This window comes from Juglans microcarpa x Juglans regia, chromosome 1D (genome assembly GCF_004785595.1).
Source record: "Juglans microcarpa x Juglans regia isolate MS1-56 chromosome 1D, Jm3101_v1.0, whole genome shotgun sequence".
Lineage (NCBI taxonomy): Eukaryota > Viridiplantae > Streptophyta > Magnoliopsida > Fagales > Juglandaceae > Juglans > Juglans microcarpa x Juglans regia.
In genome coordinates this window covers 22,549,546-22,572,631 of record NC_054594.1, presented here as the reverse complement: position 1 = coordinate 22,572,631, position 23,086 = coordinate 22,549,546, and the positions used below count along the sequence as shown (strand labels likewise).

The following is a 23,086-nucleotide window of genomic DNA, read 5'->3' as shown; positions in this document are numbered from 1 at the left end:
CAAAACTCCATAAAAAATTTAACTCAGAACCATTTCACTACTACTCACATAATTATCATCTCATTTTATTACCCAACCATCCCCTAAATCTCTCCTCCACCACCATGAGACTTGCCCCCAAACCAAGACGTAATTAGCTCCCCACTCCCCAGAAAGTGTGCTTTTGATTAACTAAAACCGTACATTCATAAATAAAAGTCCAAAAGGAAAGCACTCATATATATATATATAATATAACTGACAAAATATGTAACATATGTACCTTAAAATCTACACAGGTATAAAACTAAAGCTACTATCACACAGACTAGTTTACAATGACAAGAGGTTTTCCACCATAAATTCTTACCATGAATAGTGGGATGACGGATGTCATCCCATGCATAATGTCAAGGCATGCACGTAGTTAAGATTCTAATTCATAGATGAGCAGCAGACAAGTTGTACCCAATACGGTCTCCCCTTGACTTTTCTCTTTTCTCTCTTAATTTCAGAAGGATACCTTGCTGGAGAGTTCCATTCTTTTTTTGTTTCTGTCCTAGCAGCCTGAGTTGTGTGCGATTCGGGACCTAAAATGGAGTTTACTGTTGTGACGCTAGCACCATTATCTTTTGGAAATGTTTCATCTTTTTGTGTTGCAGGAGCTGGATTTTCTTTTGCTTTCTTTAACTTTAGTTTGCTCTCAAGGGAAGCCTCACCCAAAAGGCTTTTTAAAGGAGTGTGTTGCTTTCCAGTACTCCAGTTTGTTACCTTCGCAATAATCTCTTCATTTTTCTTTCTCCCTTGTGAATCATTAACAACATGAGTAAGAGAAGGAAACCACCCAGCCTGCAAAGATGCAGATTGCTGTGGTGGATTCTGTCCTGTCTGGACTTCTGAAGCAGTACCTTTTTGGTCACTCCTATCTCTAGGTTCAACTAATGTCATGAAAGATGGTGCCTCAAACATATCTGATTTATCAGAACGCTGTCTCTCTGGTGCTGCTTTTGGCTTCTCCAAGAGGGCTTTCTCTGCTTCTGCCAATGCTTGGGAATCTAATGATGGCAATGTCTCAGTATCAATAAGCGCCGCTGTAACCGATTGGGTAGAAAGTACTGTTCCAAGCATAAAAACCAATCAAAGAGACTTGAGTGTTGGTGTATAATTCTTATCAAAACAGAAATATCGCATATATGCATATAGAATGAGTAGCACAATAGAAGAAATGGGGAGGTTCTCAAAACAAGCTAAATAGACACGTTCTTGAGTGTTTACTGATTCACCACAAGATAACCTAAGGAGATCATCCATTGAATTAATCAGAGCAAAATATACGTAAAAGTGGTCAAATTGAGTATGAAACATGCAATTAGAGACTTTCTATTGCATGACACAGAAATTATATAGGTACCTTTTTCATACACACATACATATATAATGTCTGCTTCATGCGTCAATCCTAGCATATAAATCATGTACAGAATCATCTGGTCATACCAATTTGTAGACGCAAATGAAACATCTACCATTCTTTAAGTCTAATTAATATGCAACAAGGTATTAGGAGTAGCAAAAAAAATTTTATCTCCTTAAGCCAAAAAAAAAAAAAAAAGTGTGTCTCACAAAGAGCTCCTCTCGCCTTAGTTCAAAGAGGTAAATAAATATACCTGAAACAGATCCCCAATTGCCTTCTAAACTATCAGTTTGGCTATAAGAGTCAACTGAAGCATCAATTGCAGATGCAGCAATCTGTTGCTTAACATTGTTATTATCACCTTCCAAAGACTCCGAAGTGATTCCAGATGCACTCCCACCAAACTCTGTTACATGGTTATCTTCAACAGCAGCGGAACTTTGAACAGAAGATTCAGTTACTAAATCAGACGGATTCGACTCTTGTCTGATGTGGTCTTCTGAAGTCTTTTGCAATGAATTAACATCTCCACCACGATATGACTCATTAGCAGTACTTACTCCAAGAGATTCTACTTCCACTTTTTCACTGCCATTGAGTTCATATTTTAAGCTAGCATCTAAAACAGTATCGTCGCCAACTCTGCTTGAATGTGAAACTCCATCCAAATGCATGAATTCATGTTCTGGTAACTTCTTCAGAGACCCATCCCTTATATCATCTGCAACAGCTTGTGATTCATGAAGACTGCTAGTGGACTCAGAAGTCAGTTTTGGCTTAATTGACAGGTCATCCTCTTTAGGTCCTTCCCTGCTGTCAGTTCCATCTATATCATACTTCTCTGTTTTTCCCTTTTCATGATCACCAGCTTCATCACCTTCAGGTAAGTCCATGGTTGGATCAACTAAGGATTCAGAGAGATTACCTGTAGATTCAGCATTTTTGCTAGTGATTTTGTTACAATTTTCCTCTGTAGCACCTTTTCCATTGTCATCTCCAACTATGTCAAGTCTTTCATTCCTAGCTTGCTCATGACTGGCCGCATCATCCACACCAACTAAGTTAATCACTTGGTTGCTTCCAGCATCAGATAGGTGCTTTGTAGCACTTTGTGGAAAATTCACCATTAATTCATTGCAATGAATATCATTAGTTTCTTGTTCTTCATGAGACTGGACCATGTGATTTTCCTCAATGTCAGGGATCACCACCTCTGCAGGGGATCCTATTTCATTAATTGCCACCTTGATCTGAGAAACCTCAGCTCCTTCTTCAGCAAGCACTTCAATACCCACCTTGATGCTCCCACCTTCATGTTCAACGCTGTCTCCCAAAACAGAAATTGAAGAAGGGACCTCAATTCCTTCACTCAATTGCCTTGGCTGGAAACTGGAAGAATTCTCCTCAGAAGCGGAATCTTTAGCACTGTCTTCCTTATCAGTGATTGTTGCACACGAATCGAGGATTGCATATTCCTGCAGTTTCACTTCTTTAGTGTCTTTAAGATGTTCAACAACCACCTCAGGATGGTCAACTATTGATGTATCATCAGTCACAGAAAGGACATTTACATCTGCATTTTCTTCTCCATTTCTATTGCAACTCTCGATCATATGGCCAGAAGGGAGCTCAGTTCCTTCACTCAATTGCCTTGACTGGAAACTGGAAGAATTCTCCTCAGAAGCGGAATCTTTAGCACTGTCTTCCTTATCAGTGATTGTTGCACATGAATCCGGGATTGCATATTCCTGTAGTGTCACTTCTTTAGCGTCTTTAAAATGTTCAACAACCACCTCAGGATGGTTGACTATTGATGTATCATCAGTCACAGAAAGGACATTTACATCTGCATTTCTATTGCAACTCTCGATTATATGGCCAGAAGGGAGCTCAGTTCCTTCACTCAATTGCCTTGACTGGAAACTGGAAGAATTCTCCTCAGAAGCGGAATCCTTAGCACTGTCTTCCTTATCCGTGATTGTTGTACAGGAATCGAGGATTGCATATTCCTGTAGTTTCACTTCTTTAGTGTCTTTAAAATGTTCCACAACCACCCCAGGATGGTTGACTATTGATGCATCATCAGTCACAGAAAGGACATTTAGATCTGCATTTTCTTCTCCATTTCTATTGCAACTCTCAATTATATGGCCAGAATTGGCATGGTGTATTTCTTCTGTAGCATCCACCTTGATTTGAGTAGTATCAATAGAAGCATTCACATGATTAGCAGAACCACCTGACACAGAAAGGACACTTGCATTGTAATTTCCCTCTTCCTTTCGATTGCCACTATCAACCATACTACCAGAACTGGCATGGTTTCCTATCTGTGCAGCATCCACCTCGATTTGGGAAGAATCAAAAGAAGCATTCACATGATCAGCAGGATAAACTTCAGGGGGAGGATCATTTTGATTCTTCTTAGAACTGGACCCATCATGATGATCTTCCTCTGACTTAAAAACCCTATCAGCTGTCAAAGGATCCAAAGATTGTTCCACTGTTTCTTCCAACTTCGGCACAGTCTCAAATGATTCGCCAGCAAATCTACTGGTTGAGACCATAAAGTCCGTAAAATTTCTATTACTTTCTTCAGTTCCCTTTGTATCAGCCTCCTGCACAACACATGGCAAAGAGCATTCTGTGACATCCTCCCTGGCATTGGCCTTCACATTGCCTTGTGATGCATCTGTCAGAGTCTCAGGCTTGATAATATTTGAGTCATCGGGTGGACATGCCCTATCATGACTAAGCATAACTGATTCCTCAGTTATATAATGTGAAATAGACCTTGCCATTGAACTGGTTGTAGAGCTTAACATATGATCTTCCAAATGTAGTTTACTCCCTAACTGATTAGCTGTACTTTGAGGAACTTCAGGATTTTCAACTTGGCTGCTGTCTGCAGAAATACTTGGTGGTTGAATAATATCTGCACATTTATATAGACAAACACTTTAAAAACTGAAAAAGAAATTTTAAAATCAAAATCATATATCAAATCCTAAACGACATGACTACTTCAAGATTGATCAAATCATTAAATTTGCCAGTTGAGGAAAAGAATATCAAGATTTAAAACATGAAACCGTATGGAGCAATGCACTTGTATATGTCTCAGGGCTCATGAACAAAGCAATGTACAGTCAGACTAAAAATGGACAGATATAAATCCAGACGGGAAAAACAGCAAATGAAGGATAATATGTGAAGCATAGATTGGAAATATTCTCTTTCTCACATCTCCAACGGTACTTGAAATTTCCTTGACTTCATTTAATGCAGTAAAGATAATGATGACCTAATCTTTATCGAGTAGATCTGATGAAGGTTGACCATTATCTCAGAAGAACTGAGACTATCTGTATAAACAGATGCTTAAAATTGTGGTAAACTATTCGTATTGAAGTCATTAGATGCCCTTTAAATGATCACTCCAGAATTTTATTGAGGGCTAAGAGTTGTTTTACTGCACCATGCAGTGTGTATATGATTGCAACTATCCCATCACAAGTTGAGAAGTTAATGGTGATTTCCCAATCGAAGTAGGTCAACAACAAACATTAGTCCAACTATCCCATCACAAGTTGAGAAATTAATTGTGATTTCCCAAACGAAGTAGGTCAACTTGGCAACAAATATTTGTAATCGGAGATTATTTTTTTTTTTTGGGGTGGGGGGGGGGGGGGGGGGGGGGGGGGGGTTTATCCAGTATTCTATTATCTCCTAAAGTTTTTGCAAAATTCTTGGTAATTGGCTCAGGCACATGAATTTCTAACATATAACTTACAAGCCCCCTAAGCTGACACATTTATTGGCAACAAATGGCCAAATACTTCTGACAGAGATATACCAAGGGAGAACCTTGCAATTGCAGCATAACTGTCACACTCTTGAATTTACTTGGCACACTCTTTATACTTCATCACTTGGATGGCATATATTCTATAATGGTTAACAGGCAGCTCTAATCATTTAGCACCACTACTTTCATTTATTACTCATCAATATTTTCCGAAATGTGCCAATTGAGCATCTTTAAGAAAGATTCACCTGTTCATTTGTTAGGCTTTTAATATCTAGCTAACCTCCAAGCCCCCCACATGCATGGTAACACCGAACTAGTGTGTGAATTTGGTTGTTTACTTCTTGTTTTCAAGGAAGATTTGTTTCCTATGTTGCTGAACTTGCAAGCTGACTTTAGGAGATGGGTAGCAGAAGAAATGCCATTTCCATTAATTTTTTACTTTTAAGCCTTTCTAGTGAGGTAAATATCAAGAATATATACACACGTTGATTTCATTTTTGGGAACAATATTCCACTAGAAGAATCTAAAGCTCGCGCTTTAATAAAATGAAGATACCTCGGTATAAACGAGCATCTCTTCCTTTTTGTTTTCTTCTATAAGCGTCTTTAAAAAAAAAATGATTTTTTAGAAATATCTTTTCCAATTGCAATTAAATATCCCAACTACTTGAGCACTAATTGGTGAAACCTTTATTCAAGACGTACTGACAATAATAGCTAATCAATTAATATGAGGGTCTACTGCAGGCTTACCAGCTACGCCAACAATAATTTTTGGATCATCCTTGGCAACCTTTTCCACATCTTCGTTTCCCGCACTAACTCCACCATCTGAAAATTCCGCAACAGCATCCGAAAACAGATCATCCTCTGATCTGTTCGATCTTACCCCAATGCCACGGCTACCCTTCTCATTGTTAGTTTTCTCCGGGACTCTAGGACCTTAAACACCCAAATTTAACAAATATAGCACATTAAATTCAAGATATATATAACTTCATTCTTATCAGGAAATTAAGGAAGAAGAAAGTATTCAGTTTGTTTTTAAGACCCAAATTTCAATCGTTTGCTTTCAGTATGCTTCCTCAGCAACCAAAACAGAGCAGACTTAACAGAAAGTGGAGGTCATTTGTATATTTGTATATAAATATATATATATATATATATATATAGATAAGCAAAGAGTTCTCTCACTAGGGGCTGCGTGATCTTCATCAGATAAATGCTCTTCATCGGAAATATTCAAATGGGGGTTATCCTCCGAATCAACCAGCTTGTAGCCTTCAATAGTTCCGCAAATCTTCTTGTGTGCACGTCTGTGCCTGGCACTTGGGTGCGGGTTTGGAAAAGGCCAGCCACATTTGTGACAATGGACTCCATGGCCTTCATGCTCTGCAAAATCAAGAAAAACAAAGCCGAAACTTATTTCACCGAGAAAACAAGGAACCCAGAAAATTCTCCACAAAAACAAAAGAAAAGAAAACCTGGACAAAGCGAAAGATATCAGAAAACCCAAGATCTATAAACATACATATAGAAGCAAAATATGAGAAGAAGACCCATAAGAAGAAGATACAAGAAGAATCAAACAAAACCTGATGTTTGAAGCTTACTCTGATCTTGGTGATCCATCTCTGAGCGATGTAATGAAAGAGCCCACTGCTGTGAGAGAGAGAGAGAGAGAGAGAGAGAGAGAGCGCAAGGGTTTAGAGAACTAAACACCAAAGATCACCATCTTAACGAGAGAGTGGTTTGCATGTGGGCCCCGGAGACTGGTATGTACGGTGACAGACAGCGATGGCAACGGATTCAGCTTCACCAGCATCCCCACGTGCCCGCATCCCATGTCCATCCTTCCTACCATAAAGCTTTCATTCTCTGCATTAGACAAATCATACAACAATTCAGCAGTGCTTTTCCCTGTTGTACCTTTGAGAGTACGTGATAAAAATATTAAAATCTTTGGAATTATCCGTTGTCTTAAAATCCTGAGATCAGATAAGATTTTTGTAAATAATAATAAAATAATTCATAAATAATTTTAATTGAATATTTTTTGAATTGTAAAAAATAAAAGAGAAAATATTAAATAAAAAATATTATAAAATTAAAATATTGTAATAATATAGTTTTATAATATTATTTTTGTTTGAGATTTGAAAAAGTAGGGTTTATTTTTTATTTAAAATTTAAAATTTTGAAAAAATTGTAATGATTAATTTGAAAAAGTTATAATGATTAATTTGAAAATTTTGTATTTGAATTATGTTTAAAAATAAGATGGGATGAGATAAAATGAGAACTTTATATCTCATCTCATGCCCCAAACATAAATTTCTATTGAATTGAAAGCAACAATTAAAGTTTAATAAAAATAAAATGTTATATATTAAGCTTATTGTAATCTTATTATATTGATATAACATTATCAATCAATTCTTAGATTTATTATTTTTAAAAATAAAATTTATCCAATGATTAATGTGCAACATCACATTAATATAATGAAATTAGGGTGCAATATATAACATAACTCTTAACAAAACTAGTCACATAATTTCCTTGAAAATGATGGTATTTTTTATAAGTTATTTTATCAAAATATTCTTTATTTAAAACATAATTATAGAAATAGTTATAAAGAAAATTGTGTCTATCACTTTCCTTTACTGAATTAATTACTGAATTAATTACTTCAATTATCAAAATTAAGGCATACGTAATAGATGAACTGATCAAGACCCAAGAGCATACCCTTCTTTTCTCAAAAAAAAAAAAAAGAAAAAAAGAAAGAGCATACCCTTCTAGTTTTAATGTAAGGGCAAATTGGTCTTTCTGGTACAACAGCACTGCGGCGGGCCTTTGACACTGCAATAGGCTCCGCTGCATGATACAGCTTCCATATGCATGAAGGAAATTTCGACATTTTTTCACTCTTTTTTGGCCTTTTTGTATACTCGTTTTGTACTTGCCTGTGACATAAGGTTTAACACGGCCAATAAAATATGGAGTTGACCCACGAAGTCAAACCGTATAAGAAGTGCAGGAGACTCTGACGTCGTTTATCCAATCGTATATTACTTTGAAATAAGTATGCCCCCCGATAAATGGCTCAATCACTGCCCTTGTTTTAGGTTTGCTGTCTTGTTCGAACTTCGAACTTCGAAGACGGGTCATCCTATCTTAATCTATGCTATTTTTGTGTGCAAAGCTTACCCTTTTTGTCTCTAAGTTCTAACAACATAATGGTAGTAATAGAAATATAGAGAACTTTTACTAAACCAAGTTTACAAAGATTAAGCTAGATTTTTTACCTCCAAGTTTTTTTTTTTTTTTTTTAATTTTAATATATCAGAAAATTTGGTATTTTGTCGTTAATTTTCCGAAGAAACATACTAAAAATATTATTATTTGAATAATATTAGATATAATTTTAGGGTAGGTAAACCTTACACATTTCCTGTGAGAAGTAGTTAAATTTATTATTAAAAATTTAATTTTTTTCATATGAATCTCATATTTCTCAATTTTTTTAAAAAATATATGCAATTTATACACTTTAAAATTATAAATATCATTTCCCTTATCATTTTATTAACTACATATTTTAATGTCCGAAAACCTCTTAGTACCTTCTTTTTTTATGTGCTCTTAATTCTTATTATATCAGTGAGCGACATTATCTAGTCATAAGCCCCATCTTATTATAACTTGTATATATTTTTTATCATATCCTTTAAAATATATCATTAAAATTTATTTTTTCTATTTTATATACTGACTTTTACAATATATCATATATCAACTTATCTATTTTTTCTTTATATCATTTAAATATTATACTTTTTAATCTTTTTAATTTATTTCAAATATTATTTTCTCTACACATCATATATTTCAAATATTTTTCTATATATCATATATTTTGATATTTGCAATATTTATTCATGTATAATGTAATATTTTAAATTACTTAAAAAAAAGAGTAAAACGGTAAAAAAATATACCGACTTTATTATTAATAATATCAAAATTTCTACATACATAAAAGTTGAAGGGACTATAAACGGAATGTTAGAGAGTAAATAAGAGATAAGAGAGTGCGGCATGTGTAAAAGTGATAAAATGATTAAAATGAAAATAAAAAAAGGAAAGAGGATGAAATGAGAGATAAATAATAAAAAAGTGTTTAGAGGAATGAATAGTTACCTTTATACATAAATACTGTAGCTAAATGTAAAATATAAGTAGAATAGATGGTCCAATTGAAAGTGCTGTAAATGGGAGTGCCTAGGAGCCGGAAGTGGTGTAAAATTTGAATTTATACCATCTAATAGGACGCTGGCACATCAGCCTCTCATTTTTTCAAAAATAAACCAAGATGCACTGAATCCTATCATGCCACAAGAAGACGGAAAATTGGATATTGTTGCCCCAAATTCAATACTAAAGAAAAAAATTGCAGAAACGTAGATGTAGAAATCAAGAGCAAAATTAAATTATAAATAATAAAATCTAGCTTGAAAAAGAAAGCAAAATCAAGGTCAAACCATTGAAACACTTCCTTCCTTTCTCAAGATGAAGATGGCGACAACCCTTTTTTACTAGATACCCAAAATGAAAAGTGGCACCTCTGTGTCTCTTGCACCCTTGTCAACTGGGTTGTCGACTTTCCATGGTCACTTCGGCAAGTTAGGTGGCTTTACACTGGTGCTGGTGTAAAGGCAAACTCACCCATCCAACTGCTAGCCTCTCCCTATGTCTATATAAGATGGTTTTATAAGACAATAAAGTTTTTCAATAAATTAGAAAAAAGGACCGTGACATGCAAAAATGATGAATTCTTCTATGGGGGTCGACATCTTTGGAGAGCTTTTTATCACTTTCTCTTTACTTTCATCTACTTCTTTTCTCCTTGTAATATGCATATACGCTATGGTGAATTTTCTCCTTAGTCTTATGGACTTATATCAGGCCTACAACCCGAGCTGACAAAATCGGGTTTGTACCCGACCCGAATATCTCAATTTAAAGGACCAACCCGATCCGAATCGGTCCATCATAACAAAATCAGTTCGAACTAGTATGACCCGATCTGGTCTTCAAAAAAAAAATCTAGAAGTCTCTGGATCCGTTGCGTGAAGGAAATATTCTATTCCGTCAAATAGAGCTTCAATTCCAGTCGGTCCATAAAATAAGTCCGGTGGAAATACTCATTTTCTATCAATCCTTAGACCTTAGTCCTGCTATTTTCTATCCAATCTCCATAGTAACCATACATAACCCATGCATCAAACATCATTTTCTAATGGCCATCTCGACGAGTCACGAAGTGGGGTTTGCCGATCGACGACGGAGTTAAATTTGTTATTTATTTTTAGAATCTCATTTTTATTTTTTAAACAAAATTTAAAATTTTTGTGTGATAATACTACTTATTGTTATAATTTTTTTATTTTATTTTGGAAGATGGAGGAAATTTGTAATGAATGTTATGGTCAATCAATCTTAACCCGTGGTGCTATTCTACACAAGAAAAATCAGCAAATAAGAAATTATCTCAACTCTACCAAAATATTGAAGGTTCAAGGTTTGTGTCGTTCGACAAAAGGAAATAAGTAATTGGAAGGGATATTTCCCTCACTTGTAGGATTGGGCTTGTGTCCGTAATGCTTTTGGATCTGAGGACTAGGCATTCCTCATTTGGCCTAATATTCTGGGGAGAAGGACCAGGCCAAAGTATGCATCGGCACATTTCAGCTTAAGTAACGCACAAAAAGGTCAAGCCACATTAAATGTGCCGGGATGAAGTGCAAGCATGGAATCTCGACAGAAGATCCTATTGCCGATAAGGGTCTACCGTATTAAATGCCGCAGTATGGCAACCTGAGCAGACAAGGCCCCAACGTGAGAGTACAAGAGTGTAAATAAGAAGGAGCAGGCAAATGAGACAGATTAATCACTCTAAAAGAAACTCTTAGCTCTCTCTCTTCTCTTCAGTCGAAATATATTCTAACTTTGATATCGGAGGTGTCACAGACACACTCGACCACCCCATTATCTTCTTTTATAGGCACTCGGCATGGTTGGGAGCTGGTGGTTACAAAATATGCTTTAATATCTGGCGTAGTCTGTGGGATCGATAGTTATTTTGATCTAACAGCATCAACGTGCTAGCTACGACCCACTCCTGAATGGCCCACACTCAAGAAGCCCATCCGGCCAACTGGGGAGGTGTACTAGCAGTGATATAGGAGCAAGCAGCAAGGCCAACTTCGAAAGTATAAAACCTCAAGAATGCCGAAGTGGAGATGTGCATGGTAGAACCATCTTAGGCTACCTCGCGAGTCTTGCCTCCACCCCCTGAACTCATCGATCAAAGGTGGAGACTCAGGACTAGCGGAATTTAAAATAGAGAGAGGTCGACGAACCCTTTCAAACTCGTATCACTAGACACCACACATTCAGAGAGGAGGGTGAGAATCAGAACAAAGAGGAGCCACGAGATGAGATCCCAATTAATATGGTTCATTGTCAAACATTAAGACGTATTCACCTGGAGCCACGTAGACATGCTCGTGATCGAACAATGCCTAAGCACTAATCCTGGCGTTAAGAAGGTTTGGCAAAAAATGCAAAGTTTCAGCACGAAAAAATACACCGCAATAGCAGATGAGGTAGACCGGTTGCTTGCTGCGAGGTTCATTCGAGAAGCCTATTAGCCGGAATGGCTTTCCAACATGGTCCTAGTATGGAAGTCAAACAGCAAGTGGATAATGTGCGTTGAGTTTACCAACTTGAACAAGGCATGTCCGAAAGATAGTTCTCCTTTGCCACGCATTAACCTAATTGTCAACTCGACGGTTGGGCACAAAATGTTGAGCTTTATGGACGCTTATGTTGGGTACAACCAAATCTTGACGAGTCTTGATGATGAAGAAAAGATCGCCTTTATTACTGACCGAGGGTTGTACTGCTATCGAGTGATGCCCTTCAACCTCAAGAACGTCGGGGCCACCTGCCATAGGCTGGTTACCCAGATGTTCAAAGAGCAAATCAACCGCAATGTAGAAGTATACATCGAAGACCTACTTGTCAAAAGTAAGGAGCCCGAAGTGCATATCAATGACTTGCATGAGGCTTTTGCAATCCTTCTAAAGTATGAGATGAAGCTCAATCCTGCGAAGTGCACTTTCGAGGTAAGATTGGGAAAGTTCATCGAGTTCGTGGTCTCAAAAGAGGCATCAAAGCCAATTCAGAGAAGATTCAAGCTCTAATCAACATGAAACCCCCTTGGACCATCAACGAAGTATAGAGACTCATGGGGAGAACTGCAGCTCTTAATCAATTTGTTTCCAAATCAACTGATAAGTGCTCATCGTTCTTTCAAGTGTTAAAGAAAGTTCATGAGTGGAATGATGATTGCGAAGAGGCAATTACCCAGCTCTAGGAATATCTCACTAACCTGCCCCTTCTAAGCTAAACAATATTGGGCGAAACCTTGTACCATTACCTGTCTATCATGACCATCGTTATCTCAATGGCGTTGGTCCGGGAGAAGCTGGAGCCGAGATACCCACCAATGGAGCAGTTGGCATTCACACTAGTAGTTGTTGCCCGCCGACTAAGGCCTTACTTCCAAGCTCATATGATAAAGGTCCTAATGGAAGCGCCACTAAAAAAGGTCCTGTAGTGCTCGGACACATCCGGGTGCCTAATGAATTAGTCAATCAAACTGAGCGAGTTTGACATTGACTATGCCCTCTGAATGACCATCAAGGGGCAAATCCTTGTAGACTTTGTTTCTAAGATGACTGGACCCCTTGAAGATGCACTCGCCAGAGGTCAACCAGTGGCATGTATACATTGACAACTCGTCATGTCGAGAAGGCGAAGGTATATGTAGTTTTTGACGAAGGCGAAGAGACCTACCACTCGATAAGGCTTGAGTTCATGACTATGAACAACAAAGCAGCTACAAGGCCTTGCTGGCGGGCCTCATCATCATGAGAGCTCAGGGCAAGGCAAACATGAAATTAAGGCATACTTTGAAGTAGTGGTGAACCAGTTTAAAGGGAAGCACATGGCAAAGAGCGAAAGGCTCCAACTCTATTTGCAACGAATGTGGGAAGAACGCGACCACTTCCAGAGCTTCACCATCATTCGAATTTCCAAAAAGGACAACTGGAAGGCTGACCGGCTAGCATGGGCGACATTGAGCATGGAAGACAGCGTTACCGTAGGCAGCAATCACAAGGATAGTGAAGGTCTCAGCCGTGGGAATCAAGATCTTGGAAATAGGGGGTGCTGTACCCGAGTGGGCTTGCGAGATAAATCGATTTATAACCATTAGAGAGTTGTGGAATCAAAAGGACAAGGTAAGGCGAGTAAAGAATAGGGTTGCCCAATTTGTGCTTTCGAATGGGAAGTTGTACAAACGAGGTTTCTCCTCCTTCGTCTTTAGGTGTATCTCCCTAGAAGAGACTCAATACGTCACGATAGAAATACTTGAAGGGGTATGTGGGAATCATTTAAGAGGGAGAACCCTAGTAGGAAAGGCACTGAGATCCAGTTATTATTGGCCCCGAGTCCTTAAGGACGCAGAGGAATTTGCCCAAAAGTGTGAGCAATGCCAAATGCATGCACTGATTTTGCATTGCCCACCCGAGGAGATGACATCTATCACTTCGTCTTGGTCGTTCGCACAGTGGGGACTAGACATCGTTGGTCTGATGCTGTCGGGGAAGGGTGGCGCAAAATTGATCCTTGTAGTGGGTGACTACTTCACAAAGTGGGTGAAAGCTGAGTCCTTCAAGAAAATAATTGATGCCGGTGTAACTCAGTTCCTATGGAAGGCCTTGGTGTGTTGGTATGGCATACCCCAGGCTACAATTGCGGATAACAAGAGACAACTTGATTCTGACCATTACAGAAACTGGTGTAATGAGCTAGGCATAAAGGCCAGTTATTCATTCCTGGGACACCCTCAAGCCAACGAACAAGTCTAGGCGACCAACAAAACTTGGGCGGAAAAGCTCCCTGGGGTCTTATGGGCGTATTGTACCACGGTTAAAACCCCAACTGAGGAGACTCCCTTTGGGATAATATATGGGAGCGAGGCGGTTATTCCAGTAGAGGTAGGCATGTCAAACTTCGGAGTCCAACATTTCAACGAAAGAACGAATGAAGAAGGTTTGCATGCAAATCTGGACTTAGTGGAAGAGAGGAAAAATGAGGTCGAGATAAGAATAGCAGCCAGCAAAAGGAAGACAGGACAATACTTCAACTGAAAGGTCAAAACCCGATCTTTCAAATAAGAGGATCTGGTGCTAAAGAAAATGAGAGTGACCTCCCAGGAAAAAAAGGACGCTTGGGCCAAGGTGGGAAGGACTATACGTCTGCCATCAACCCGGAACATACTGACTTAAGGATGCAAAGGTAAATGAGATGTTATGCCCATGGAACGCAGAACACCTTAGGAAATATTTTGTCTATAAACTCCATAAAAAGGGAGGATTCACCTCGAGTCATGTAAGCCAAGATTTTCAATAAAAGTGCTCTATTATTCCATCTTTGCTAACGTGTCACAAGAACTATATAAGTCGATGTTCCGCACTCACACCTTGGCGATCATAGGAGGGAACACCTCTCCCAACTGTCACAGACTCTTCTCACCACCCAACGTGGTCGAGTCCATCTCCCGCCTAGTTATCTAAGCCAATGCTTCGCACTTGCACTCCAACAATCATAAGAGGAAACATCTTTAGCTCCCAAGTGTCCCAGTCTCTCTTCGCCACCGAACGCAATTGAGTCAATCTCCCGCCTGGTTATCTAAGTTGATGCTCTACACTCACAACCCAACGATCATAGGAGGGAACACCTCTCCTAAGTGTCTCAATCTCTTCTAGCCACCCAAGGCAGTCGAGTCCATCTCCCACCTGATTATCTAAGCCGATGCTTCGTGCTCGCACCCTGACAATCATAGGAGGGAACACACTTCCCAAGTGTCTCAGTCTCTCATAACCACCCAGCATAGTCAAGTCCATCTCTTCCTGGTTATCTATATCGATGCTTTGCACTCACACACCAACGATGATAAGAGGGAACACCAATCTCATGTGTCCCAATCTTTTCCCGCCACCGAGCGTGGTCGAGTCCATCTCCCACCTGATTATCTAAGTCGATGCTTCAAGCTCGCACCCCAAAGATCATAGGAGGGAACACCTCTCCCAAGTGTCCCAGTCTTCCCTCGCCACCCAACGTGGTTGAGTCCATCTCCCGCCTGGTTATCTAAGCTGATAGTCCGCACTTGCACCACGGTAATTATAGGAGGGAACACATCTCCCAAGTTTCATAGTCTCTTGTCATCACCTAGCGCGGTCGAGTCCATCTTCTACCTAATTATCTAAGTTGATGCTTCAAGCTTGTACCTCAATGATTATAGGAGGGAACACATCTCCCAAGTGTCTCAATCCCTCATCGCCACCCGGCGTGATCGAGTCTATCTCCCCACCGAATATGTAACATACATCCAACATTTGCAATTGGCTTGTTCTAGGACCACAACCCATTTCGAACCTCGGAGAGCAGCATGCACACTTGCGAGAGACGTGTTGTGGTGAAGGAGACTCAACCAAACCCTGAGTCGGATAGAGGGGAAGAACATGGAAATCGTAAAAACAATAATGGGCAAGGAAAAACAAACATGTAAATTTGTAATGGCAAGAAGAAAGGATGTTCGAAGTCACATTCATTATATATTCAAGTGTTACAAAGTACAAAGCCCATTATGCGTTCGCATTAAAGGGAGGTGGAAGGCATAATAATGGCATAAAATGATAATAAACACACGTATACAAGTGTTATTAACAGATAAAAAATGAAGAGTCGGAGGCGGAAATATATCAGGCATCATATCAAGACCCAAGGAATCGAGGAACTGGAGTGAGGAACTATCGAGACGCAAGGTCTTTAGGTCAAGTTCAAGGAGGTTGGCATTGGGGTTCTCAAGAAGAAGTCTTGCATCTTTTCCAGGTTGTCCTGGTGTCTTAGGCCTTGTTGCGAGCAACCCTAACCACCATTAACTTAGGGGAGATCCGCATCAGATCTTCTTGGGAGGAGGCCAGCTTGGCCTCCATGGAGGCAACTTGAAGGTCACGGGAGACGATCACTCCCTTGGTCAAGGTTAGTTTGGATCTTAGGGCCTCGAATTCTCTATCCTGGGATCCAATCTATTCTCGACTCCATTGGAGGGAGTCCTTAAGTCCCATGATTAGTCGGTCCTGAGATTTGACCTCATCCTTAAATCACCTATGCTCTTCGAGCTCCAATGCATGCTACCTTCCCAGGTTCTAGAGGGATTTCTCAATCTCTTGGATGACTTCATCATGTCACTAGCAATGCTCTCTTAACTCTACCAACTCAACGTCTTGAAAGGATATCCTATCCTTAATGGCATCTCACTTCTCCTTGAGTTGCTTGGCCTCAAGATGGTAGCAAATTATCTCCTCGACCAACTCACCCTTGAGACGAGCCACCTTGTCACGAAGGAGGGAATACCCCATTTGCTTCTTACGCCAATGCCGATCGATCTCGATGAGGGCCTTCACCTTGTCTGGAGTACCTCTTCGTAGGCCTGGACTGTGAAAGCCCGCAGCCCACAACCCACAAGCCTCCCATTCTAAGTCGACCCTCCCATCAACAATCCAAACCGCTAGATGATCGATTCCCTGGGGCACGTAGGTAACAAAACTGGAAAAAAAAAAAAAAAAAAAAAAAGATAAAGAACCAAGCAAAACAAAATGGCCCATGGAAGAAACTTATAGGAGACAAGATTCCTCTGAGTTGGCCAGCTATGTTGCGAATGGTTTCCACTCGAGTGTCTCCTTGGCTCGGACCAACTTTGAAAGCCCTCGCGTCGCCTTGTTCTCCTCTCTGAGGGACGTGCACCAGTCCCGCCAGCTCGACCAATGGAGTTGAAGGACTCTGGGGAGAACCCACATGCCTACCAACTCCAGCCTCCTCTACAATCGAGGATTCCACCACCCCGCGCTAGCCACCTCGTCAACTGAAGGCCCTGCTATGTCCTCAATGTTTACATCTCCAAACTGGGGTCACACGTTCGTTGGCAGGGTGCCCAGTCGAAACCTCTACTTCCACCTCCTCTTACGTTGCCCCCACCTCGAATAAGACGTCGAAAGGGTGGAAGATGAGGAAGCTAGTTCCTCAATCTAGTCTACAACCAGTGAGGACTAGTTGTGTTGGAGGCGAGGGAATTGGAAAAGGAGTCGTCCCTGAGAAATTCCCCTGCCACCTCAGCTGTAGCTGTAGTCGAATGTGTCCCTTCAACACCCTCAAAAGGGAGTTTGTCATCAACTAAACCCTCTAAGACGAGGTCTAGGAAGGTCGTGAAGAAGGTCATGTCAAGTTCTCGCTCTGTATGGTTAGACACCGTGGACTAATTCTGACCGCTTGACTTGGTAGGAGCCAAAGCCCGATGTTGTGTCCAAGCGGTCCATGAGCCAGAAGTTGGGTGGTCAAGACCCATCGTTGCTGTGAAATCGACTTCTACTTGCTACATAAGTACTTGAATGCTACCTAGCAAGGATAGGTCATGTCGTGATTTAGTATAATTATATTAGTATAACTATAACTATAGTCTATATTAGACTATTAATATTAGTTATAACTTATATATTAGTATAGATATATAATATATTAGACTATATATAATATAATTTAGTATATATTTTATGTTTAAAGCATAAGATCAATTAAATTTTTATCTTTAAGATTAAACTTTTATTTTATAAATTATAATATGAAATTATTTCATATATGATATATAATTATATATATTATATATAAAAATTTCACATATAATTATATATTATATATAAAACTTGTATATATAAAATATTTTATATAAAACTTATATATATAAAATTTCAGTTCGATCCTAGAAATTGTAGAACTAACCGGAACAGTTCCGGCCGATTTGCATAATTCAAGAACCGGTTCCGGACCAGACCGATTCAAAATCGGTCCAACAGTCCGGTCCGGACCGGTTTTTTTATTTAAATTTACACCCATATTGGTGGGTATAGAATAACTCCCTAGCCATCAGGTCAGGATATTCTTCATCCCCTGCAACCAAGCACCATGTGGCAAACGACGTAAAAAGACATCAATATCCTCCAAGTATTGGGTGAAGTTGCACTGGGGCCAGCCAGACAAAGTCCAAAACGTCTCGAATAAGGCAACATATAGGAAGTCACAACCCATTCGAGAACCCCTTTGAGTCCACGGCCCCCTAACAAGGTCTTGGAACCTCCATAGAATGTAGTTTGATATTCCAAACGAGTCACATACGACATTTAGGTCTGAGCGAAAGTTAGATGCAAACCAGTGGTATCCCTCGAAATACTACGAGGCATTGTGAGACATGCATCCCAGGCCCTCAAGCAGGCTTTGAGACGTGGTAGATTCAGATCTCAAGACGAAAAATGGGAAGCATTTTTGGGGGCCATTTCCTGAGGTTTGAGCGATGCTAAGGACAGGTGAAAAAGAAAAGGGAAGAAGAACATCGGACCAATGGGAAGGGAAGAACATACGATGTGAAAGGAGAAGGATTGATGGCTTGAGCTTGGGATATAAGTAGGTCTACTGGACCGATTGGACAACTTCCGATGGGGAGGTGACAAGTGTAAAAAAAGGTGAGATACAGGCATGAGGCCCATGACTCTCGCCGCATGATTGTACATGAAAAACTAATTGTCGCACCTTGTCCTAACCATGGGGGCATGGAATTGTCGTGAGGATAATAAGAATATTTCCCACCGCTCACATGGTAGGAATTGGCAAGATAATTGGAAAGGGTATTCCCCTCCCCTTCATAAGACTAGACTTTTGTCTGCAGTGCTTTTGGGCCTACGGACCGGGTGTACCCAATCTGGCCCAATATCTTGGGAAGGCCCAAGCCAAAGTATGTGTCGGCACATTCCAACCCAAGTAACGTGCAAAAAATTCATGCCACATTAAATGTGCCGGCATGGAGTGTAAGTATGGAATCTCGATAGAAGATCTTGTTGCTAACAAGGGTCTACTGCATATACATTTGGCAATCCGAGCAGACTAGACTCTAATGTGAGGGTACATGAATATAAACAAGAAGGAACAAGCAAAGAAGACAAGTTAATCATTTTAAACAAACTCTTAGCACTTTCTCTCTTTTCTTCAGTGGAAATATATTCTAACTTTGGCATTGGAGGTGTCACGGACCGTGATATCCCATATGATAAGGATAATGGTAGGTGGTGTATAGAATCTCACATTGCTTGGGAAGGAGAAATTCTTGCTCTTTATAAAGTTCCAACGAGGCTCTAATTGTATCATTAACTCGTTGTTTTGGTGTATAGGTTATGTGGTTTGGACCTTCCATTGAGGTATTACAAATGCTATTAGAGCATATCCCAACCAAAAATGTGAGACTTGAGCAGTGCCACCTACGAAGGATGGACCCGACGAGGACATCAGGAATTTAAGAATGAGAGATTGTGATATCTCATATGATAAGGATAAGGGTAAGTAGTGAATGAGATCCCACATTGCTTGGGAAAGAAAAGTTCTTGCTCCTTGTAAGGTTCTAATGGGATTCTAATATTGTATCATTGACTAGTCATTTTGGAGTATAGGTCATGTGGTTTGGGTTTTCCATTGAGACGTTATAATTGGTATCAGAGCCTATCACAACCAGAAATGTGTGACTTGAACCGTGCTACCTACAACTGATAGGCCCGACGAAGACGTCGGGAATTTAAAAGGGGTAGATTGTGATAACTCATATGATAAGGATAAGGGTAAGTGGTGTATAGGATCCCACATTACTTAGGAATGAGAAGTTTTTGCTTCTTATAAGGTTCCAATGGGGCTCCAATTGTATCGTTGACTAGTCCTTTTAGAGTATAGGTTATGTGGTTTGAGCCTTCTATTAGGACGTTACAAATGGTATCAAAGCCTATCTCCACAAAAAATGTGCGACTTGAGCCGTGCCACCTATGAAGGACGGGCTCGACGAGGATGTCGAGAATTTAAGAAGAGGAGATTGTGAAATCCCATATGATAAGGATAAGAGTAGATGGTGAACGAGATCCCACATTTCTTAAGAAAGAAAAGTTTTTGCTCTTTATAAGGTTCCAATGATATTCCATTAATATCATTAACTAGTCCTTTTGGAGTATAGGTCATGTGGTTTGGACCTTTCATTAGGACGTTACGAATGGTATCAGAGCCTATTAAAACCATAAATGTGGGACTTGAATCGTGCTACCTACAACCGACAGGCCCAATAAAGACGTCGAGAATTTAAAAGGGGTAGATTGTGATAACCCATATGATAAGGATAAGGGTAGGTGGTGTATAGGATCTCACATTGCTTGGGAATGAGAAATTATTGCTCCTTATAAGATTCCAATGGGGCTCTAATTATATCGTTGATTAGTCCTTTTAGAGTATAGGCCATGTGGTTTGGGCCTTCCATTGGGGGTGTTACAAATGATAATAGAGCCTATCCCAACCAGAAATGTTGGGCTTGAGCCATGCCACCTACAAAAGATGGGCCTGATGAGGATGTTAGAAATTTAAGGGGGGAAAATTGTGATATCTCATATGATAAGGATAATGGTAGGTGGTGAATGAGATCCCACATTGTTTGGCAAAGAAAGTTCTTGCTCTTTATAAAGTTCTAATGGGGTTCCAATTATACCATTGGCTAGTTTTTTTGGAGTATAAGTCATGTGGTTTAGGCCTTCTATTAGAGCGTTACAAATGATTATGATACCCCATATGATAAGGATAATGGTAGGTGGTGTATAGGATCCCATATTGCTTGAGAATGAGAAGTTTTGCTCTTTATAAGGTTTCAATAGGACTCCAATCGTATCATTGACAAGTCGTTTTGGAGTATAGGCCATGTGATTTGGGCCTTCCATTGGGACGTTACAAATTGTATCATAGCCATCCCAACCATAATTGTGAGACTTAAGCTGTGCGACCTACAACGAATAGACCTGACGAGGACGTCGGGAATTTAAGTATGAGAGATTGTTATATCCCATATGATAAGGATAAGGGTAGGTGGTGAATGAGATCTCACATTGTTTGGGAAAGAAAAATTCTTACTCTTTATAAGGTTCCAATAGAGTTCCAATTGTATCATTGCCTTTTTGGAGTATAAGTCATGTGGTTTGGGCCTTCTATTAGAGCGTTACAAATGGTATCAGAGCCTATCCCAACCAGAAATGTGGGACTTAAGCCGTGCTACCTACAATGGATAAGCCCGACGAGGACGTCGAGAATTTAAGGGGGTAGATTGTGATACCCCATATGATAAGGTTCTAATGAGGCTCTAATTGTATCATTGACTAGTCCTTTTGGAATATAGGCCATGTGGTTCGGGCCTTCCATTGGGGCGTTACAAATAGTATCAGAGCCATCAAAACCAGAAATGTGGGACTTGAGCCGTGCCACTTACAACAGACAGACCCAACAAGGATGTCGTGAATTTAAGTAGAGGAGATTGTGATATCTCATATGATAAGAGGATAATGATAGGTGGTGAATGAGATCCCACATTGTTTAGGAGAGAAAAGTTATTGCTCTTTATATGGTTCTAATAGAATTTCAATTGTATCATTGACTAGTCATTTTGGAGTATATGTCATGTGGTTTGGGCCTTCTATTGGTGCATTACAGATGGTATTAGAGCCTATTCCAACCAGAAATGTGGGACTTGAGCCGTGCTACCTATAACGGACAAGCCCGACTAGGACTTCAGGAATTTAAGGGGATAGATTGTGATACCCCATATGATAAGGATGAGAGTATGTGGTGTATAGGATCCCACATTGCTTTGGGAATGAGAAGTTGTTGCTCCTTATAAGGTTTCAATGAGACTCCAATTGTATCATTGACTAGTCCTTTTGGAGTATAGGCCATGTGTTTTGGGCCTTCTTTTGGGGCGTTACAAATGGTATCAGAGCCCATCCCAACAAAAAATGTGAGACTTGAGTTGTGCCATCTACGAAGGACGGGCCTGACAATGACGTCGGGAGTTTAAGAATGGGAGATTGTGATATTCCATATGATAAGGATAATGATGTGTGGTGAATGAAATCCCATATTGCTTGGGAAAGAAAAGTTTTTGCTCTTTATAAAATTTCAATGGGGTTCTAATTGTGTCATTGACTAGTCCTTTTGGAGTATAGGTCATGTGGTTTAGGTCTTCCATTGGGGCATTACAAATAGTATCAGAGTCTATCCCAACCAGAAATGTGGGACTTAAGCTGTGCTACCTACAACGAAAAGGCCCGACAAGGAATTAGGGAATTTAGGGAAGGTAAATTGTGATACCCTATATGATAAAGATAAGGTTAGATGGTGTATAAGATCCCACATTACTTGGGAATGAGAAGTTCTATCTCTTTATAAGATTTTAATGAGGCTCCAATTGTATTATTGACTAGTCCTTTTAGAGTATAAGTCATGTGGTTTGGACCTTTTATTGTGACGTTACATTGACACACCTAACCACCCCATTCTCTTCTTTTACATGCATTTAGGGCGTATTGGAACTGGTGGTTACAAAACACACTTTAACAGTAATGTTGCATATGTTATGAATATAATACAAATAATTAAATTTATCTCTTTTCATAAATTTAAGGTTTTTATACAAGTGGTGATTTCACATTATATCAGAGCAGAAGTCTTAGATTTGAACCCTAACTTTATACTCTATCACATTTTATTAAATATTTTTTGTGTTGAGTCCACTCAGTGAGGGAGAGTCTGACCCACACACGAGAGAGAATATTAAGAATATA

At 39.5% G+C, this 23,086-nt stretch overlaps 1 protein-coding gene and 1 long non-coding RNA gene across 7 annotated transcripts; one reads left to right on the top strand and one right to left on the bottom strand.

Moving 5' to 3' along the window:
* Window positions 1-281: 281 nt before the first annotated feature.
* Window positions 282-7,054, bottom strand: LOC121253780. 6 transcript variants are annotated; one of them, XM_041153746.1, is made up of 6 exons: window positions 6,818-7,053; window positions 6,399-6,596; window positions 5,958-6,146; window positions 3,030-4,328; window positions 1,647-2,756; window positions 282-1,094 (listed from the first exon to the last, which is right to left on the bottom strand). In XM_041153746.1, the coding sequence occupies exons 1-6, from the start codon at window positions 6,834-6,836 to the stop codon at window positions 415-417; spliced, it is 3,495 nt and encodes a 1,164-aa protein (XP_041009680.1). In that variant the 5' UTR covers window positions 6,837-7,053; the 3' UTR covers window positions 282-414. The 6 variants fall into 6 exon arrangements, with proteins under 6 accessions (XP_041009680.1, XP_041009673.1, XP_041009665.1 ...); XM_041153739.1 differs by having other exon boundaries at window positions 1,647-2,770; window positions 3,044-4,328; XM_041153731.1 differs by having other exon boundaries at window positions 1,647-2,978; window positions 3,240-4,328; window positions 6,818-7,052.
* A 12,523-nt stretch (window positions 7,055-19,577) lies between these two features.
* On the top strand, window positions 19,578-21,587 carry LOC121250254. Its single transcript, XR_005937738.1, has 3 exons — window positions 19,578-19,897; window positions 20,720-20,747; window positions 21,467-21,587. It is a non-coding gene; the product is annotated as an uncharacterized LOC121250254 (long non-coding RNA).
* Window positions 21,588-23,086: the final 1,499 nt, after the last annotated feature.